Source organism: Orcinus orca, chromosome 20 (assembly GCF_937001465.1).
Source record: "Orcinus orca chromosome 20, mOrcOrc1.1, whole genome shotgun sequence".
NCBI lineage: Eukaryota > Metazoa > Chordata > Mammalia > Artiodactyla > Delphinidae > Orcinus > Orcinus orca.
Genome location: NC_064578.1, coordinates 19,668,731 through 19,687,176, shown reverse-complemented (window position 1 = coordinate 19,687,176; position 18,446 = coordinate 19,668,731). Strand labels below are relative to the sequence as shown.

The 18,446-nt window shown below is 44.0% G+C and overlaps 1 protein-coding gene across 1 annotated transcript; it reads left to right on the top strand.

The window, feature by feature from the left end:
• The first annotated feature begins 2,157 nt into the window (after positions 1-2,157).
• CMTM2 (CKLF like MARVEL transmembrane domain containing 2) lies at positions 2,158-17,058 on the top strand. Its single transcript, XM_004280909.3, has 4 exons — positions 2,158-2,624; positions 2,765-2,923; positions 13,187-13,288; positions 13,773-17,058. The coding sequence occupies exons 1-4, from the start codon at positions 2,424-2,426 to the stop codon at positions 13,989-13,991; spliced, it is 681 nt and encodes a 226-aa protein (XP_004280957.1). The 5' UTR covers positions 2,158-2,423; the 3' UTR covers positions 13,992-17,058.
• Positions 17,059-18,446: the final 1,388 nt, after the last annotated feature.

The following is an 18,446-nucleotide window of genomic DNA, read 5'->3' as shown; positions in this document are numbered from 1 at the left end:
AAGTAGAGGCCTTCATGACTCCATTTAAGATCAGTATTTCAAGACTCTTTGGAAAAGGGAAACTGGCAGACTATCATTATTTCATTTATAGAACACCATCGCCACCACCCTTTCTCTTTCTTGTGCTGACTTCTTCAGAAGATTTGAGGTTGCACAAACTCTAAGCTCATTCTCCAAATAGGTACGAAAACAAATCTACAGAATCTCTTTTGAAAATCATACACACTATTTTTTTAAATGTTGCAACAAGATGTTCTTTTTATCTATAAGTAGGACTTTGACTTTTCTGGACTAGAAAATTATACTTTAAATCACAAGAAAAAAAATGATTGTAGAAAAGAAAAAGTGCATTGTCAAAAGTGAGTGACTCAGCCTGGTTGAGGAAGGAAAAGAAGTTCCCACACCAGGCTAGGCACGTTCTGTTTTAATCTTTATAACTCTCATTTTTACAGATATGGGAACTGAGGTTAAATACCTTACCCTGGCTCACAAGGCTGGGACAAATCCTCATCATATGAAGACCACAAGAAATGGCAGATTAAATGCTTGGAAGATAGGGGGTGTGGAACGGGGTGGTGAGACTTTGATTCAAGAAGTTAAGCTATGGGAACAGAAATTAATCCAGAAAAAAAAAAGTTTAAGTTCTTTGAATTCATTCTATGATCAGTAAATGTTTGTCGATCCCATTGGACTGCGCCTGAGCTCAGTGTTGGAGATAGAGTCCCTTCCCCCTTAGGGAGCTCACAGATTAGCTAGAGCAAGACCTATCTGGGAAAAGTTCATGAAGGCAGCCAGGGATTAAGTGACAGTAAAGAGAAACATACAAGGTAGACAGGAGCTGGGGAGCACTTGGAATCTAGTGTGCTGTAGCCCGCTGACCCCCATCTGCTAACTCAGCCACCAAGCCTTCTCCTACCTGCCAGGAGCTCCCACGCCCTGGTCTCCATCAGTCTCCATCAATCCTTACCTGGATGGCAGGGGCTCCTACCACCCTCCACTGGTCTCCCTGCCGCCAGCCTGGTTCGCTTTCCATTCATCTTGCGACAAGTGGGCTTTCTGAATCGGGAACCTCCCCTCCCCTCTTGATGAAGTCCCAGATCCTGCACCTCCCCAGCCTCAACTCTGCCCCCACCCTCACCGGCTCCATACGTCTCAGCCACACCAGATTCCTTGGAGACCCCTGTCCAGTACCTGGAGTTCTCCTCCCAGTTGGTCCCCTTGGAAACTCCTTCCTGCCTTTTCAAACATAGCCCAAGAGTCCTTTCCACTGAGGGGCCTTCTCGGGAGGCCCACAGCCACCCGGAGCCTCCTAGGATCAGTGCCCTACTCTCGTCCTGGTGCCTCAGACCTTAGGCAAGGCCGTCACTGGCAGAAAAGCCTATTTCCAAAAACCCTTTCTCTGGGAATGCCAGAATGGGCTGCAGCAGCCGACTGGGCAGACACCAGGAAGGTAGTGGAGGGTCAGAGGGGGACAGGAGGCTGCACGCCCGCCGCCCGGATAGGGAGGACAGGCTGCTAAGAAGCTGCAGAATAACCCCGCCTTTCCTTCCCGCATATGGTCTTGTGTCTGACAGTCCCTGTGTCTCACAGCGGCAATCGTGTGTCTCATCGATGCGACTGTGGTCACCAAGACGATGAGGAATACCATGAAAAAAGCTCTGGGAATCGAAAACAAAACCGGTGCCTCCCCCACCCAGGAACCCATCTCACCCACAAGGGTACCCCCAAGGGGAAGCCCAAGGGCACCTACAAGGGCAACCATGAAGCAACGCGGCCTGTCGGAGCCACCCTCGGAAGCACCCTCTCGGGCACCGTCGCGGGCACCTTCGCAAGCACCATCGTCTTCTCCCTCCCGCCGCTGAGTTCGCACGCTGTCACCCATTTCAGCCCACATGTGATCGTAAAATCAGGGCTGCTAAACCCGGAACACTTCTGCTTGCTCGTGCTGCCTTGTGTAAAAGTCGCGTTACATTTTCAAACGAGTGCCAATGCGCCCTCGGGGCTCTGGGCGCGACTGCCCCAGGCGGCCACAGTTTCAGCCAACCCGACCCGAAGGCGGGAGCAGCGGCTACAGCCCCCGGCACCCCCAGAGGCCTCGCGTGGGGAGCGCTCCGCGTGGAGGCGGGACCACCACCGGAGCCGGCGTGGGGGCGGGGGCTCCCGCGCAGGGTCTGGGCGGCCGCGGACACTCGAGGCGCTTGCTGCCGGGCGCGGGGGCGCGGCTGGGCGGAGGGGACTCGCGTGCAGAGACTAGGTGCGCGTCGAGAGGGCGCTAAGCGCTGGCCTTCGCTCGTCGTTCCCGGCCGTTGGCTGAGCGCGGCCTCCAAGCAGGTCGGTGGGCATTCGGCTCGCTCAAAGGCCAGGCCTGGCCGGGAACAGCAAAAATTGGGCAGGCCGTGAGAAGCTGAGAACTCCACGGCAAGATGGCTGACAAAGGCAAAAAGGGCAAACCCGGGGCCACCGCAGCCGCAGCCGCAGCCGCAGCCGCGCCGGGGGCGGCCCCTCCTCCGGGCGATGAAGTGGGAAGGTGGAAGGGGTGGTGTCGCCGTTACAAGTGGGAAGTCAAGAACAGCAATAGAGAGTTCTGGCTTAATGGGTACGCTGAGGTCAAGCTCATTATCTTGGTAAGTGGGCCCGTATCCCTGGGTGGGGCTGGGGGGGGGGTAGGGAGTGCCCAAAGACGGGCAGAGGGAGGAGCGGGCTCCCCGAGGCCTCCTCTGGCCCGAGCCCTCTGCCGTGGCTCAAAGGGCATGTCTCCCGGCAGGGCTGCCTAATAGGTTCACTGATGATGTTCAAGGGGACCACTGTGCACCCCCACGTGACACTCATCATCACCATGGAGTTGTCCATCTTAATCTTCTTCATCATTATCTACACCTTCGCCATCCAGAGATACGCATTCTTCATCCTGTGGCCCATTTCTGTAAGTGAGGGGCGGTGGGGAGTGCCTGAGCCTGGTGTGCGTTCACGCGTATATCCTGGCACCTGGAAAGCGACTGAACAGAGAGATATGCCTCATCTCCCTTATTTGTGCTCCGGGCATGGGCTCAGACCTTACAGTGGGGCCAGAGCAGGGGCAGCTGAAGTTAGGTAGAAAAGGCTTCCAGAAAGCCCAACTTGGGGGTGGAGGACCTCTTTCCTACCTGGTGGTCAAAGGAAGGAGTCTTTGCCTTCCTGAGGCTTTGCTCTCCTTGGGAGCAGGGGAGGTGTAGCAACCAGCGGTTCCTTCCATCCCCTGTGCCAGCTCACACTTGACTGGAAAGACCACTCTGACGGTACCCCATCCCCAGAATTCAAAGAAAAAAATCAGTAATATAAAATGAGAATTAAAAAAAAAAAAGTCACATCTAAAGCAGCCTCAGATCTCCAGTGACTATCCCTGCAAGGGATGTTAAGCCCAGAAGGATGTTCAGCCCAAAGCAGTCATCCACTGGAATGGGACTGAGCTGGGCAAGTTACCACCCACTCCCAGACTCTGTTTCCTCATCTGTAACATGAAGACAGTAATCATCTTGTGTGAGATTGTTCCTCAGGAGTAAAAGTAAAGCCCCAGCTGCTGTGCCTGAAGACTCATGGACTTGAATCCCTGCCCATTACCTGTGTAATCACAAAGCTTACCTGCCTAACTCCCAGCTAACCCAAGGCCCCTTGTTCATTGCACATTCACAGCATGCCTCCAGAGCCTATGCTCACTGTTTCACTCACTTTACACATGAAATGGGTTCAGAATGGCTAAGTAACTTGCCCCCAGGTAAATCAGGCAGTAAGTGGCAGAAAAAGGACTCAAACCCAGCTTTATCAGTAGAGTCTTGAGTCCCTAACTACACTGTGTCCTGCCTACTTATTAAAAGTTATTAGGGTCCAGGGATCCATAGGTCTCAGGGGGGTAGATGAGGACTCCCAGTATCAGGAGAAAGGAAAAGAGGGCCATATAAGACTCTTGGGAGATGGATACGCAGAGGACAAAGTAAAGGGACAGGCAGAGGACACATTCCCAGCCAAGGTGCTTGAGAAGATACTTTTAGTTCCAGCAAGATGAAAAATCACTGAACCCTGAAAATCCTCCTGCTGTACTTACCTAAAACTACCAGGGGAAATGTAAACACTATTGCTTTAACTGAATGGCTGAGCTGGCAAAAAAAAAGAAGAGGAAACACAGAGGTGCTAGAAATGGAAAACAGGAGCAGTGACAAATCAGCTGCTTCAGTGTGGGTGGAAATGACCCACGAGATATTATCCCAGGAACCTAGAATATGGATTCTCATATACTTTCAAGTTAGGACTTGAGGCCTTGGTCCCAAGCAAAGTGGGAATTTAGAACTGAGAATCCTGCATAAGGCCAGCACCCTGCAAAGACTGCACCCTAAGGGAAAAGACAGAGACGATACCTTTCACCCACACAGAGGAACAAGAAAGCATGTTCATCTCTGCCCGAGTTTTGAGTGGGGAAAAGCAAAAAAGACCACCTTGAGAAATACGAACCTTGAGCCTACACTTTGTACAGATTTGGTATAAGTTTTTCCTACCTTCAGCCTAGAAACCTTCATGCAGCTTAGAAAATGTAGTGCCTGGGAACTGGCATAAAAATCGATCCCAATTTGATGGTATTCTGAAGAAATCCATGGAACTCCTGAAAAACAAATGCAAAATCATAATCAAAGCATAAAGAGATTCTCACAGGACAGATATGGGGGGGGGGGGCGGTGTACAAAAATCAACTCACAGTTCAAAACTACAAAACACCTGATTTTTAAATCCCCAGGACTAAGAATCAAGAACCAGCAAAAACAAGAAATGGGAGGATTAGAACCCTGAGAATATGAGATAATAAAAGAACTGTCTGAAAATAATTTAAAATACACTTAAATTATAAAGACATAAATAAAAGCCCTAAGAAAAGAATAAGACATTATTAGGATGGAACAGACAGATTTTTTTTTAAGTACAAGATATAATGTCTAGAATTGAACATATAGTTATTGAAATAAAAATGTCAATAAATGGGTTAAAAAGCATATCAGACAAAAGCTGGGGAAGTAATGAGCTGAAGGATGTGGGGAAATTACCCAGATAATAGTACTGACAGATAAAGAGAGAAAATGTGAAAGAGAGAAGTTGAAACATAGAATATGGAATGAGAAATTTCATCATAAGCCTAATAGGAGTTCCAGAAGAAGACACTCAAGATAATAGAGAAGAAATATTCAAAGTGATAGTGACTGAGAACCTGCCAGATTTAATAAGAGTGACATCACTAAAAATGGCAGAGTAGGGAACTCCAAATCTCTGTCCTTCCACTAAAGCAATGATTAGGTTCTCAAAAACTGTCAGAATCGACTTTTTCAGAACTCTGGAATCTAATTCAAAACAAAATAAAACAGGAGAATGCTCAATGAAGAAAGAGGCTGTTGAATTTTGGTAAGAGAATGTTGTAGCATTTTACTTAACCTGCCTGCCATCCCTTAATCCCCAGCTGGTCAGTGGCCATGAAGACAGCCCACATTCCTGGCCACATTCCTTGCTGGTGGCAGACGGAACAATAAAAACCTTGTTCCTGGGCTTCCCTGGTGGCGCAGTGGTTGAGAGTCCGCCTGCCGATGCAGGGGACACGGGTTCATTCCCTGGTCCGGGAAGATCCCGCATGCCACGGAGCAGCTGGGCCCGTGAACCATGGCCGCTGAGCCTGCGCGTCCGGAGCCTGTGCTCCACAACGGGAGAGGCCACAGCAGTGAGAGGCCCACGTACCGCAAAAAAACACAAAAAAACCTTGTTCCCAAAGAATTAGAGTTGTGTGCTTGACCTGTCTGGTGGCTCCCTGAGGGATTAGCCAGGGACTTGCCTTTGTTTCACCTGCCTCAGAGTTTTCTCAGGGCTGAAGCAGTCTCCTAGATAGCATTTGTTAAAGCATTTAAAGACGTATATACTAACCATAGCCACCCGGGGCAAGGTTTCCCAAGCAGTAGACAGACCAGAAGTTTGGGAAGCAGATGCTTGGGAGAATAAGAGCTTTGAAAAGCTCCCACCTATACCAGGGAATCTAGAAGGACTGCACATGGCCAGAGCTGGACACATGCCCAGAAAAAAACCCTAAGCTTTCACCTTTGGCTGACCTTTAGGCCCTGCACAAGCAGCAAGTAAAAACTAAGAGCTCTAAACATCCTGGAGAGGTGTTGAAGGAGTGCCCCAACACAAAGGCAATCTGCAAAGACTTGTTTCCAAATATTTAAGGAAATCTCTGTCAAATCACTACCTGACCATTAAGCTAGTGAAAAACAAAGACTTCACTGGCCACACAAGAGAAAGAATAGTCTTTCAAAACATAGTTTAGGAAAAATCATTAAACATACAAATGACTTTAACTCACAACAAGCAACAACAACAAACTCTGGGGAGGAGAGGCAATATGATTTCCAGAGTAACTATATTATAATATTCAAAATGTACAGTTTTCAAAGAATTATAAGGCACACAAAGAAAGAAGTATGGCCCATTCACAGGAAAAAATTGTTAATAGAGACTGTCCTTGAGGAAGCCCAGATATTAGACTTACTGGACAAAGACTTTAAATCAACTGTCTCTAAAATGCTCAAAGAACTAAAGGAAACCAGGAGAACAATTCATGAACAAATACAGAATGTCAGTAAAGAGAAGTTTAAAAAGAAACCAAATAGAAATTCTGGAGCTGAAAAGTAATATAACTGAAGTGAAAAATTCACTAGAGTTGTTTAACAGCAGATTTGAGCAGGCAGAAGAATGAATCAGTGAACCTGAAGACAGGTCAATTGAGATTATTCAGTCTGAGGAACAGAAAGAAAAAAAGAATGAAGGAAAAAAATGAACAGAGCCTAAGAGACCCATGGGACACCATCAAGCATACTAGCATAGGCAGAGCCCCAAAAGAAGAGAGAGAGAAAGGAACAGAAAGAATATTCAAAGAAATAATGGCCAAAAAACTTTCCAAATTTGGTAAAAGATAGGAGTCTACACATCCAAAAAAACACCAAGTAGAATAAACTCAAAGTGATCCACACTGAGACACATTATAATAACTGTCCAAAGACAAAGACAAGGAGAAAGTCTTGAAAGTTGTAAGAGAGAAGCAACTTATCTTGTACAAGGGACACTTGATAAGATTAACAGCCAATTTCTCATCAGACACCATGGAGGCCTGAGGGAGTGGAATGATATGCTTAAAGTCCTTAAAGGAAAACAAACTGTCCACCAAGAAGTCTATCTTTTAAACTTGCTATCTGTTATGAGTTGAATTATGTACCCCCCAAATATGTTGATGTCCTGACTCCCAGTATCTGTGAATATGACCTTATTTGGAAATAAGCTGTTTGCAGATGGTCAAGTAAAGATGAGGTTATCAGAGTGGAGATAGAGTTGTAAAGAGGACAACATGCCAGTCCTGAAAATGGAGAAAAGACAGTCTCTTCAATAAGTGGTGCTGGGAAAACAGGACAGCTACATGTAAAAGAATGAAATTAGAACACTCCCTAACACCATACACAAAAATAAACTCAAAATGGATTAGAGACCTAAATGTAAGACTGGACAATATAAAACTCTTAGAGGAAAACATAGGAAGAACACTCTTTGACATAAATCACAGCAAGATCTTTTTTGATCCACCTCCTAGAGTAATGGAAATAAAAACGAAAATAAACAAATGGGACCTAATGAAACTTAAAAGCTTTTGCAAAGCAAAGGAAACTACAAACAAGATGAAAAGACAACCCTCAGAATGGGAGAAAATATTTGCAAATGAAGCAACTGACAAAGGATTAATCTCCAAAATATATAAACAGCTCATGCAACTCAATATCAAAAAAACAAACAACCCAATCCAAAAATGGACAGAAGACCTAAATAGACATTTCTCCAAAGAAGACATACAGATGGCCAAGAATCACATGAAAAGCTGCTCAGCATCACTAATTATTAGAGAAATGCAAGTCAAAACTACAATGAAGTATCACCTCACACCAGTTAGAATGGGCATCCTCAGAAAATCTACAAACAACAAATGCTGGAGAGGGTGTAGAGAAAAGGGAACCCTCTCGCACTGTTGGTGGGAATGTAAATTGATACAGCCACTATGGAGAACAGTATGGAGGTTCCTTAAAAAACTAAAAATAGAATTACCATATGACCCAGCAATCCCACTACTGGGCATATACCCAGAGAAAACAATAATTCAAAAAGACACATGCACCCCAAAGTTCATTGCAGCACTATTTACAACAGCCAGGACATGGAAGCAACCTAAATGCCCATCGACAGACGAATGGATAAAGAAGATGTGGCACATATATACAATGGAATATTACTCAGCCAATTTATTACAGCGAAATTGGGTCATTTGTAGAGACGTGGATGGACCTAGAGACTGTCATACAGAGTGAAGTAAGTCAGAAAGAGTAAAACAAATATTGTATATTAACGCATACACGTGGAACCTAGAAAAATGGTACAGATGAACCAGTTTGCAGGGCAGAAATTGAGACACAGATGTAGAGAACAAATGTATGGACACCAAGGGGGGAAAGTGGGGCGAGGAGGGGCCTTGGGGTGGTGATGGTGGTGGGATGAATTGGGAGATTGGGATTGACATGTATACACTAATAAGTCTAAAATGGATAACTAATAAGAACCTGCTGTATAAAAAAAAAAATAAAATTTTTTTAAAAAGAGGTACCAAAACAAAACAAAAAAAGGAATTAAGAAAGCAATGTCAAAGAGTTAAAATTAATAAAATAGGAAACAAAGATTCATAGTGATGACTAATAAAACCAAAATCTAGTTCTTTGAAAAGACTAATAAAGTAGATAAACCATAAGAAAAAAAGAGAACAAAGAAAAATATTAGTATAAAGAAGAGGTTTTAAAGATCACAGGGAAAATATGAACTTTTATGCCAATAAATTATAATATAATATCCCAGAAAAACATATGATGTACAAAAATTGACTAAAAAAGAAATAGAAAAACAGGGTATAAAATAATTCATCCATGTTTTCATCTGGCACTTGTTTCATTTTTTACATTTAAATCTTTTATTTGGAGTCCTTTTGGTATATGGTGTGAACCATGGCTCCAGCTTTGTATCCCGATGGCTCTCCAGCTGTTCCACCCTATCACTCAGTTTATTCATTTACTGACTAGTACAACTTCCCCCCACTGATTTGAAATGGCATTTTTGTTAAATGCTAATATCCCATACGTGGGACTTCCTTGGCAGTCCAGTGGTTAAGAATCCACGCTTCCACTGCAGGGGGCACTGGTTTGATCCCTGGTTGGAGAACTAAAATCCCCCATGCCACGTCGTGTGGCAAAAAAAAAAATAAAAGAATAAAATCCCATATGCAGTTCATTTCTAGATTCATATTCAGTTCTACTTGTCTGTCCCTTTTTCTCTTAAAAAAAAGGGGGGGGGGTTATAATATGTTGTACCATCTGGTAAAGCTTTGATCTTAAAACCAGACATAATAAGGAAAGTAAACTATAGGCCTATATTATTTGAATACAGCCATAAAAATTCTCAATAAAATACTAGCAAACTAAATCAAGCAATATATAAGCAAGCAATGCATCAGGATCAAGCAGGGCATCTGCAAGGAATGTAAAGGTGGTTTTGTCTCAAAATTCTGTTAACATAATTCACCATCTTTTATTTAAAGGAGAAAACCATTTAATCATCTCATAAGCAGTAGGAAAACTATTTAGTAATATTCAATACTAATTTTTGGAAGACTCTTGGCAAACTAGGAAAAAAGGGAACCTCCTTAACTTAATAACAGAAAACCACCCAAACCTAAAATGAACATTGCATTTCATGGTAAAATGTTAGAAGCGTTTCCTTAGAGATGCCTATTATCCCCACTTCTATTTGACATTGTGCTAAAGATCTTAGTACAATGTGACAAGAAAAACAAAGGGTATATGGATTGGGAAGGAGAAAAAAACTAGCATTACTCACTGATAATATGATTCTCTACACAGAGAATCTAAGAATCTACAGTCAAATTACTAGAACGGATTGAGTTCCACAAGGTTACAAAAAACAAAAATAGTGTTCCTGAATACCAGCAACAAATAATGAGAAAATATGGCTTTTCAAAGAAACCATTTAAAACAGAAACAGAAACTACAGGTGTCTGAGAATACACCCGTCCAAAGATTGTAAAACTTTACATAGAGATTATGACATTTTGTTAATGGACATAGAAGAAAAATCTAAGTAAGAGAAGAAATATACCACATTCACAGATGTGAAGAGCTACTATCATAAAGATGTCAATTTCATTCCAAAGCAATCTCCACATTAAATGAAATTTTATAACAGAGGTTGTTTGTGGAACTTTGCAAGGTGATTCTAAAATTCTTATGGGGCTTCCCTGGTGGCGCAGTGGCTGAGAATCTGCCTGCCAATGCAGGGGACACGGGTTCGAGCCCTGGTCTGGGAAGATCCCACATGCCGTGGAGCAACTGGACCCGTGAGCCACAACTATTGAGCCTGCGTGTCTGGAGCCTGTGCTCCGCAACAAGAGAGGCCGCCATAGTGAGAGGCCCGCGCACTGCGATGAAGAGTGGCCCCCGCTTGCCACAACTAGAGAAAGCCCTCGCACAGAAACGAAGACCCAACACAGCTAAAAATAAATAAATAAATGTATTTTAAAAATAAATAAATAAAATTCTTATGGAAGAATGAAAAGAATTATAAGGATGGACTCACCCAACGACATATTGGAATTACTATAAAGCTTTGGTACTAGCTCAGGGGTTGACAAAGACTAATGGACTGAATGTTTGTGTACCCCCAAAATTCATATGCTGAAATCCTAATCCCCAGTGTGGCTATACTTGCATATGGGGCCTCCAGAGTGGTAATTAAGATTAAATGAGATCCTAAGGGTCTGATAGGATTAATGTCCCTATAAAAAAAGACAACAGAGACCTCCCTCCCCCTTCCTCTCCCCTATCCCTCCCCCTACCTCCTCTCCATGGAAAGGCCATATGAGAAAATGGTGAGAAGGCAGCCAGGCAAACCAGGAAGAGAGTCCTCACCAGAAACTGAATTCGCTGGTGCCTTGATCATGGACTCCTGGCTTCCAGAACTGTGGGAAAATAAATGTCTGTTGTTTAAGCCACGCAGTCTGTGGCATTTTGTTATGGCAGCCTGAGCAGACTAATATAGGAATAAAAAAGAGAACCCAGAAATAGACCTACATACATATGGCAACTTGGCATATGACAGAGGTGGCATAACACAGCTGAATGGAGTATTTAATAAATGTTCTTGGGACCATAAGAAAGAGAAAGAAAGAGAAACTATGCATACCATTAAAATTAAAACTTTACAACAGAAGACATCGTAAACAAAATTTTTAAAACAAGCCAATAGAAAAATGGGGTAAGGGATATGAATAGACAGGAAACCCAACTGCCTAAAACATGTTTTTAAAAATGCTTCATTAGTAACCAGCGATCAGAAAATTAAAACAACAATGAGGTACCATTTCAACTCACCAGATGGGCAGAAATAAATGAGCATGGTAATCCTGGGCTTTGGCAAGGACATGGGAAACAGGAGCCCCTATACATTTGCGGGCATGAGTGGACACTGGCACAAGCCCTTTAGAGAGAAACTTGGCAATACCTCAACAAGGAAAAGATGTGCATGGGAGGCACAGACAAGAGTGTTCACTGCAGGCACAGTTGGCAATAATAATTTCCTAAAAGGGAGAAACACCCTAACGTCTCCAGTTTGGTTTATTCATACATCAGCTAAAATCAATGAATTCAATCTCATTAAGCTCAATCTCATATATTTCTCAAAATGGGTAAATCTCAAAAAAAGGTTTTTAAGTTTAAAAAGCACATGCTATAATATATATCTTTTTATTTAAATTTTTGAAACACAAAATAATATATATTGTTTATGAATATATAATATGGAGGAAAATACTACTGTGCACTTGGGAAGACTACCCATAGACTTGGAACACATGCAGAAGGCAGGGAAAGGGATGGAATGGTAAGACTGTAGCTCATTCCACAAAGTTTTTTTGTTTATGGTTTGTTTTTGTTTTGAGAGCCCTGAGGCAAATATTGCAAGACATTAACATCTGTTTAATCTCAGTGGGTCACGGCTGGTGGAGGTGGGATTGGGGATGGGATGTTCTATTATTTTCTGTATGTTTGAAGTGTGTTAAAATCCAGAACAAGGAGGAAAAGAAAAGGCCTGAGACAAAGTGGCCAGGGAAGTACAACCCCAGAAAATGGCATCAGAGAAATCAAGGGGAAAGATGGGCGTCACCCAGCACTGCAGGGTCAGCTGCTGCCCATGGGATTAAGAGGATGCGCAAGCTCTGGGCCAGCATCACCCCAGGAGTGATGGGGGAGGAAGCCGGCTTGCTGTGGCCATGGTTTGGCCAACTTTGAGTTAAGTTTGGCTGTGCCAGGGAGTGACAGTGGGTGGTACTTGAGAGGAAGGCAGCATGGGAGGCAGCCCTTTTGCCCAGTCTGGGAACATCTGGACCTTGTCAGTATAGGGTAAGGGAAACAAATATGGAGCTAGGGCAGGACTGTGGCCGCAAGGGACGGGAAGGAGAGTGGATGATGGAGGAAGTGACGTGGCCTTGCAAAGGCGGGGTGGGGGGGAGGGGGGGTCGGTGTCTAAGAAGTAAGGTGGGGGAAGGGATGAGTAGGGGGGGAAGAGGCAGCTGCCAGGCTCCCAGTGAAGGACCAGAGTCCAACAGAACCTCCTGCCAGCAACACAGCCCACCCTGGATTCAGAAAGAGGAGCTGGCCTTCAGAGTAGAAAGATGCTGTGAGGTGGTACCCAAGCGGGACATCGATTAGTTGGAGAGCCATGCATTTATTTAAGTGGGCACTGGAAGGGGGGAAAACATAGCCACCAAATGTGTGATTTCACAGACGGGATGGTAGCCGAGGCAGCCCGTAAAGGCAGTTAAGCATCCTGGATTTTGTGTCTCAACTCAAAGAGTCCAGCTGGTAGGCCACAGGTATGTCCACCTAGCCCAGTAAATATTCATCTTCCTATATATACTTTTTAAATCAGGCAGAAGTTTGAAAACCATTCCCTTTGGAGGAAGCTAGGCCAGGTCTGGTGTTGACGGGGCCTCGGCTCTAAGGCCGACTCATCTCTCCCATGCTTTCAGGACCTTCTCAACGACCTGTCCTCCAGTGCTTTCCTCGTGGGGGCCGCCCTCTCTGCCGTGAAAACTCGGCAAACCATGCCAATGCACTACATTTATGGTGTGGTGAGTCTTTCATGTTGGGCTGTTTACTTGTTCAGAAATCACCTCATTTGGAGAATGGTTATTTCCCCCTAAGGAAAAGGGTCTCTTTTCACAAAATCTTAGGATCCAAGCAAAGTTTAAAGGTAACTTGGGTCAACGTTTCCGGGGAAGAAGCCATTGAAAGGAAGATGATGTCCAGGGAGCCCACCCAGCTAAGAGCTTCCCCCCAGAAGCTTGCCTGCCGGCCCCAGAGCAAAGGGCCCCACCCGGGCAGGGTCCAAAGAGAGAAAGAAAATGTGGTGAGGTGACCGGCTACAGGGATGGGGATCAGAATCGGGGAGCTGAGGCCAGGGGAGGGGCAAACCCAAAGTCTCTCTGGGGTCTGGCAGGTTGAGGGGTCAAGGGAAGGGGTTAAACAGCACCTACGGACAATCACGAGCCGGGAAGGAACTGTGACAGCTTTGGAAGGAAAAGCACAAGTAACGAGGATTCTTTTGTTTCCCAGATCCTTATCGGTGTGGCTGCACTTGTTGCTTTAATAGATGTTTGTCTTCAAATGACACACTTCAAAGGCAAGAAGGTCAAAGCGCGTGTGCGGATTCTTCCACGAAAGGATAAAAAGGGCAAAAAGCCAAAGGAAGGAGAAAAACCAGAGGAAGCAGGCAAGGGGAGGGCAGCGGTACCGCCACCTGCCAAGGGCGGCAAAGGTGGCGGTAAGAAGTGAGGCCGAGGCGCCTGGGGTCGGAAGTGGCTGTGTATCTTACTGCAAAACATGTTTCCACTGTCTAACTTGTCTTTTCTCTAGAATGGTCTTCTTTTCCATTTCAACGACTCTACCTTTGCTTGGAAAGGAAGTTTCTCCTTAAATGAATTTTAAAAGCTTAAAGTTGACGTAAACGTTATCTTGTTCATTCAACAAGAGTAGCCGAAGGTTTTGGCGCAGAGGGCGAGGCTGGAGCGGGGCCTCTGGAGGTGTTCGCAGGGCACGGAGGGTTTGGGGGAACAGAAGCGTGGGTGATACCAGCTGTCAACACCGACCAGGCAAAGGGGCCAAAGGAAAACGAGAGACTGGAAAAGAAAAGGCTGCATTTTGTTCACATTGACATTTTCATGTTACATTTCTATACATTTCAAGAACAGGGGAAAACAGACATATCACTCTCCAGGGTCTCTGCACAGACAGGAAATAGAAAGCAAGAGGCATTGGCACAAAACAGTTAGAAACCTCTGGAGGTCGTCTTGCTCTCCTGGTGTCAAAATGTCAGGAAATCCAGACCAAGCAAAAAATAAGATTTTCAAGGTCAACATAAAAAGAACCTGATTTCTTAGTACTTGAAAACATAACTAAAGCATAAGTGCCTGGAAGGAGATGAAGATGGCAGAGGAGGAGGACGCTGAGCTCACCTCCCCCTAGGAATACATCAAACCTACATCTACAGGTGGAGCAATTCTCACTGAAAACAAGTTGGACACTGGCACAAAGACTTACACAACCAAAGCTGTAAAGATAGATCCATACAGAGTTGGGTAGAAGGGAAGAGAAGCGAACAGGTTGGGACCTATACCCCTGGGAGGGGACACAGAAGAGGAGGGGGATTACACAGGCTCAGAGATCCTCCCTGGGGAGTGAGCAGTTCAAACCACATATGGGAACACCCCACCCCCGGGCTCTGACACCAGGAGTCTCCTTAGCTGGTTTGAAAACTACTGAGGCTAACAGGAAGGGTGTAAGAAACCTAGACTCGGCTCGTGAAGAGCATACATCTGCTTCCTTACTCCCGAGAGCAAGACAGAGGAAGCAGATTGAAATTGCCCAGAGCTCTAGCCAGTTTCCCACAACTGCCCCTGCGTGTGCCCCAGTCCACGACGAGCGCCTGCTCCAGCCTCTCTTGCTTCAGCATTCCTCCCCTCTGGGGTGAAGGTGTCAATACTGGGATGGAGGAGAGTGTGCACTTAGAGGGAACCTGAACTTCAGGGCTTCTGCTCTAGTACCTTGGGACCCTCCCCGACCCTGTATAGGGCAGTGTCAGCCACTGTGCAGAGGAGAAGCAGTCGCTCACACCAGGCTCTGGCTCTAGCTCCTTCATCTCCAGCCCCACCTCCGACCTCCCAGCCCCATCTCCAGCTGTGTGTGACAGCTGCCAGCACACCCTGGGGAAAGACGTGACCCATGCTCATTTCAAATCCCGCTTTCCCACCAAAGCCACTGGGCACATGTAGTCTGCATAGGGACGCTCCCACACAAGGACACCCCTTCAAGACCAGAATAGGTAACTGTTTCACCTAATTTCATAGAGAGAAAGTTAAGCAAAATGAGAGACAGAGGAATTTGTTTCAAATGAAAGAATAAGAAAAAAAAAGCCTGCTGTGTAGCACAGGAAACTCTACTCAATACTCCGTAATGGCCTATATGGGAAAAGAATCTAAAAAGAAAAAAGTGTATATACGTATATGTATAACTGATTCACTTTGCTGTACACCTGAAACTAACACAACACTGTAAATCAACTATACTCCAAAAAAGTTTTTAAACTGAAAAAAACAATGAATGATACAGGGATAATTTACCAGTTAAAGAGTTCAAAGCATTTGTAACAAGAATGCTAACTGAATCAGGGAAAAGAACAGATGAACACAGTGAGAATTTTAACAAGGAACTAGAAAATATAAAAAAGAACCAGTCCCTGGTGGTCCAGTGGGAAAGAATCCGCCTTCCAATGCAGGGGACACGGGTTTGATCCCTGGTTGGGTAACTAAGATCCCACATGCCACGGGGCAACTAAGCCCGTGCGCCACAACTACTGAGCTCGCACACCTCAATGAGAGAGCCAGCGTGCTGCAGACTACAGAGCCCACGTGCCCTAGAGCCCACGCACCACAACTGGAGAGAGAAAACCCGTGCACCACAACTAGAGAGAAGCCTGAGCGCTGCAACAAAGAGACGGCGCACCACAACAAAAGATCCCTCATGCCTCAGTGAAGATCCCTAATGCCGCAACTAAGACCCAACACAGCCAAAAAAACAAATAAATAAATAAGTATATATATAAAAAAAAGAACCAGTCAGAGCTGAAGAATAAAATAACTGAAATGGAAAACACACTAGAAAGAATTAACAGCAGACTAGGTGATACAGAAGAACACATAAGTGATCTGGAAGGTAGAAAAATGGAAATCAGAACAGCAAAAAGAAAATTTTTTAAAGATGAGAATAATTTAAGGGAACTCTGGGACAAGATCAAGCATACTAACATTCACAGGAGGAAAAGAGAGAGGGAAAAGAGTAAAAAAAAAATTTTGATGAAACTATGGCTGAAAACTTCCCAAACCTGAAGAAAAAGATATCCAGTACAGGAATCACAGAGAGTTCCAAACAAGATGATCCCAAAGAGACCCACACCAAGATATATCACAATTAAAATGTCAAAAGTTAAAGAGAAAATTCTAAAGGCAGCAAGAGAAAAACAAAGAATCACACACAAGGGAACCCCCCATAAGGCTATCAGCTGATTTTTCTGTAGAAACTTTGCAGGCCAGAAGGGAAGTGGCATAATATATTGAAAGAGCTGAAAGGGAAAAACCTACAATCTAGGATACTCTATCCAGCAAGATTATCATTCAGAATTGAAATTAGAACATTTTCTCACACCACATACAAAAATAAACTCAAAATAGATTAAAGACCTAAATGTAAGACTGGAAACCATAAAACTAGAAGAAAACATATGCAGAACACTACGACATAAATCATAGCAACATTTTTTTGGGGGGGATCTGTCTCCTAAGGCAAAGGAAACGAAAGCAAAAACAAATAAGAATTAAACTTAAAAGCTTTTGCACAGCAGAGAAAACCATCAACAAAATGAAAGGACAACCTACTGAATGGGAGAAAATATTTGCAAATGATATGACCAATAAGGGGCTAATATCTGAAATATATAAACAGCTCATACAACTCATATCAAAAAAAAACCTGATTAAAAACTGGGCAAAAGACCTAAAATAGACATTTATGTACACACACACACATACATACATACATACACACACACACACACACACATATACATACAATGGAATATTACTCGGCCATAAAAAAGAATGAAATTTTGCCATTTGCAACAACATGTTAGACCTGGAGGATATTGTGCTTAGTAAAATAAGTCAGACAGAGAAAGACAAACACTGTATGTTATCACTTATCTGTGGAATCTAAAAAATAAAACAAATGAATGACAGAAACAGACTCACAATATAGAAAACAAACTAGTGGTTACCAGTGGGGTGTGGGAAGTGGCAAGGGGCAAGATAGAGGTAGGGGATTTAAGTTTATAAAATAAATAAGCTACAAGCATATATTTTATAGCACAGGGAATATAGCCAATATTTTATAATAATTTTAAATGGAATATAATCTATAAAAATATTAAGTCACTATATCATACACCTGAAATGAATATAATATTGTAAGTCAACTATACTTCAAGAAAAAAAATGAACAAGGAAAAATATTGTGAAAGAAATGGAAACAGTAGTTGCCTCAGGAGGTGGAGAATGGGCAGGAAGGAGCTTATGGGAGTAAGAAAGTTTTATATCTTAGTTGGGGGAACTGGTTACAAAGGTGTATACATTTGTCAAAACATCCAGCTGTATCCTTGAGATCTGTGTGTTTCATCATAGGTAAATTTTATCAAAAAGCATAAGCTAAATATGACTGTGCTCAGAATCCAGTGGAAAAGGGTGGACCTTGCTAAACTCCTTTGTGTAGCCACTCCTCTCAATCCCTGGGGGTGGCTCTCTGAAGCAGGAAGTTTCTCCACACCCAATCAGAGAAGTCGTGATGTGCTGATAGCCACTTGTCCTGCTGAGAAGGGGACTCCCGGTCAGGGACATGGTCACCAGAGACTACAGGAAGATGCCCCTTCAGAGCAAAACTACACCAGGTGAGTATCTGCCAGGAACAGCCTGCGAGTGGGCATATCACCTATGGATCTAGTAGAAATGCAGATTCTGAAAAATCCTAACTAGTACATTCAGAATAAAGATGGATGCTGTGTCCTTAAAACAAGAAAGACTGTAAAAAAGGGCAATAAGCTAACAATAGTTTTTTGGGGGGAGTGGTGGGGGGAACATGACAAAGATTTAAAAATTTAACAGAAAGTTTGAATACAGCGGAAAA

Bases quoted from the DNA above. Each gene is read 5' to 3' on its own strand.
- CMTM2 (XM_004280909.3), top strand. From the start codon at position 2,424: ATGGCTGACAAAGGCAAAAAGGGCAAACCCGGGGCCACCGCAGCCGCA. The intron at 2,625-2,764 runs GTAAGTGGGCCC...GTCTCCCGGCAG, and splicing joins AGGTCAAGCTCATTATCTTG to GGCTGCCTAATAGGTTCACT. The intron at 2,924-13,186 runs GTAAGTGAGGGG...CCATGCTTTCAG, and splicing joins TCATCCTGTGGCCCATTTCT to GACCTTCTCAACGACCTGTC.